Source organism: Austrofundulus limnaeus, unplaced genomic scaffold (assembly GCF_001266775.1).
Source record: "Austrofundulus limnaeus strain Quisiro unplaced genomic scaffold, Austrofundulus_limnaeus-1.0 Scaffold446, whole genome shotgun sequence".
NCBI classification, from domain to species: Eukaryota; Metazoa; Chordata; class Actinopteri; order Cyprinodontiformes; family Rivulidae; genus Austrofundulus; species Austrofundulus limnaeus.
Window position 1 is genome coordinate 116,684 of NW_013952848.1, and position 1,293 is coordinate 117,976.

The window sequence follows — 1,293 nt, forward strand, 5'->3', positions numbered from 1 at the left end:
ACATTTATAAATGTATGAATCATATGGTGAAAAACTGACTTTGAAAAATAAATCTGTTCTTTTTTTTTCCTTGTAAAAGGCTAAATAAAACAAAAATATTGGTGGTAATTTTTGACTGTGTAACTTTACAAACGGCACCCTATATCTTTTGATTTTTTTAGTTGCTATTAAAGAGAGATGACGAAGAGTTAAAGTTTAAAAAAATAGTTTTAATAAACAGAGACCAGCGAGTTTATTTTATTAATGAGTTCCCCTTTGATGTCACTTCCTGTTTCATTTTGGCTGAGCCAAATTCAACAGAAAATACGCCAGTTATGAGCCAAAATGGGTAAAATCGTGTACAATTGTCTTAAGTATAAGGATGCTTTCTTTGACGTTTTGGATTTGAAGGATAGGTGTGTCACAGGTACTTTAATCTTTCATTAGTTCCTTTGTATTTTGTTCCCAAAGAGCCAGAGCTTCTTGCCATCTTCTAAAATAATCAATATTTTTTTTTCTCTGAATAGAAGCTGTTTGGTTTTGCGGTATGTGTCTACATGCACCGGTGTGTACGTGTTCACGTTACCTGCAGGCCAAGTGGGTTCAGGCTGGTGTTTGTCCAGCAGCTAATTGGGCCGTCAGTTCGAATCTCCATGGCATACAGCAGGTTCTCATCACGGAAGCAGGAAGGCCAGCCCACCTGAAGCTCCGCCTCTCCGATGCTGCTGGGACCAGAGTTATGAAGCTGCAGCAGGAAAAACAAAGAGAGATGTCAGCTCCGGACTCCTCCTCCTGCCCTGTTAGCGGGTCTCGTGTGACCACAGTGATCAGGTTATCATAACTGTGGTGCGATGAGACGGGCCACCTGTGTTTTCATACAGACGGGAGGGAAACACAACACAAATAAAACCTACATCATCATCATCATCAGCCTGATCTTCCACATCACAACTGGGCTGGATGAATTATGGCCCTAAATAGACCATGAGCTCAGAAAGAACCCCCCCCAAACACACACACACACACATATACACAGACGTGGTCGTAACAATGAAGCAAGTCATCCAAACAGGACATGATCCTGATGCTGCGGGGCAGGAATTCTTAAGAGCCAGAAAACTTGGTCCGGTCTAACAAGAAGCAGCTGCCCGCTGGGAAACGTACCGCAAATGAAAACCATTATCAGCTGCAGGACGGCCAGACAGTGTTGCAGTCCGGTTCACTGGAGCTGCTCGCCGTTTAAAACACAAAGAAGTCGAATGTACAGCAGACACACACACACACACACACACACACACACACACACACACACAC

At 43.0% G+C, this 1,293-nt stretch overlaps 1 protein-coding gene across 1 annotated transcript in view; it reads right to left on the reverse strand.

Moving 5' to 3' along the window:
• The window catches only part of itga8 (integrin, alpha 8), a gene marked incomplete at its 3' end in the record, with an annotated part of 60,744 nt that overhangs the window by 4,064 nt on the left and 55,387 nt on the right, over positions 1-1,293 (reverse strand). Inside the window, 1 exon segment of the mRNA XM_014024916.1 lies at positions 566-724. Coding sequence (XP_013880370.1) covers positions 566-724 — 159 coding nt within the window.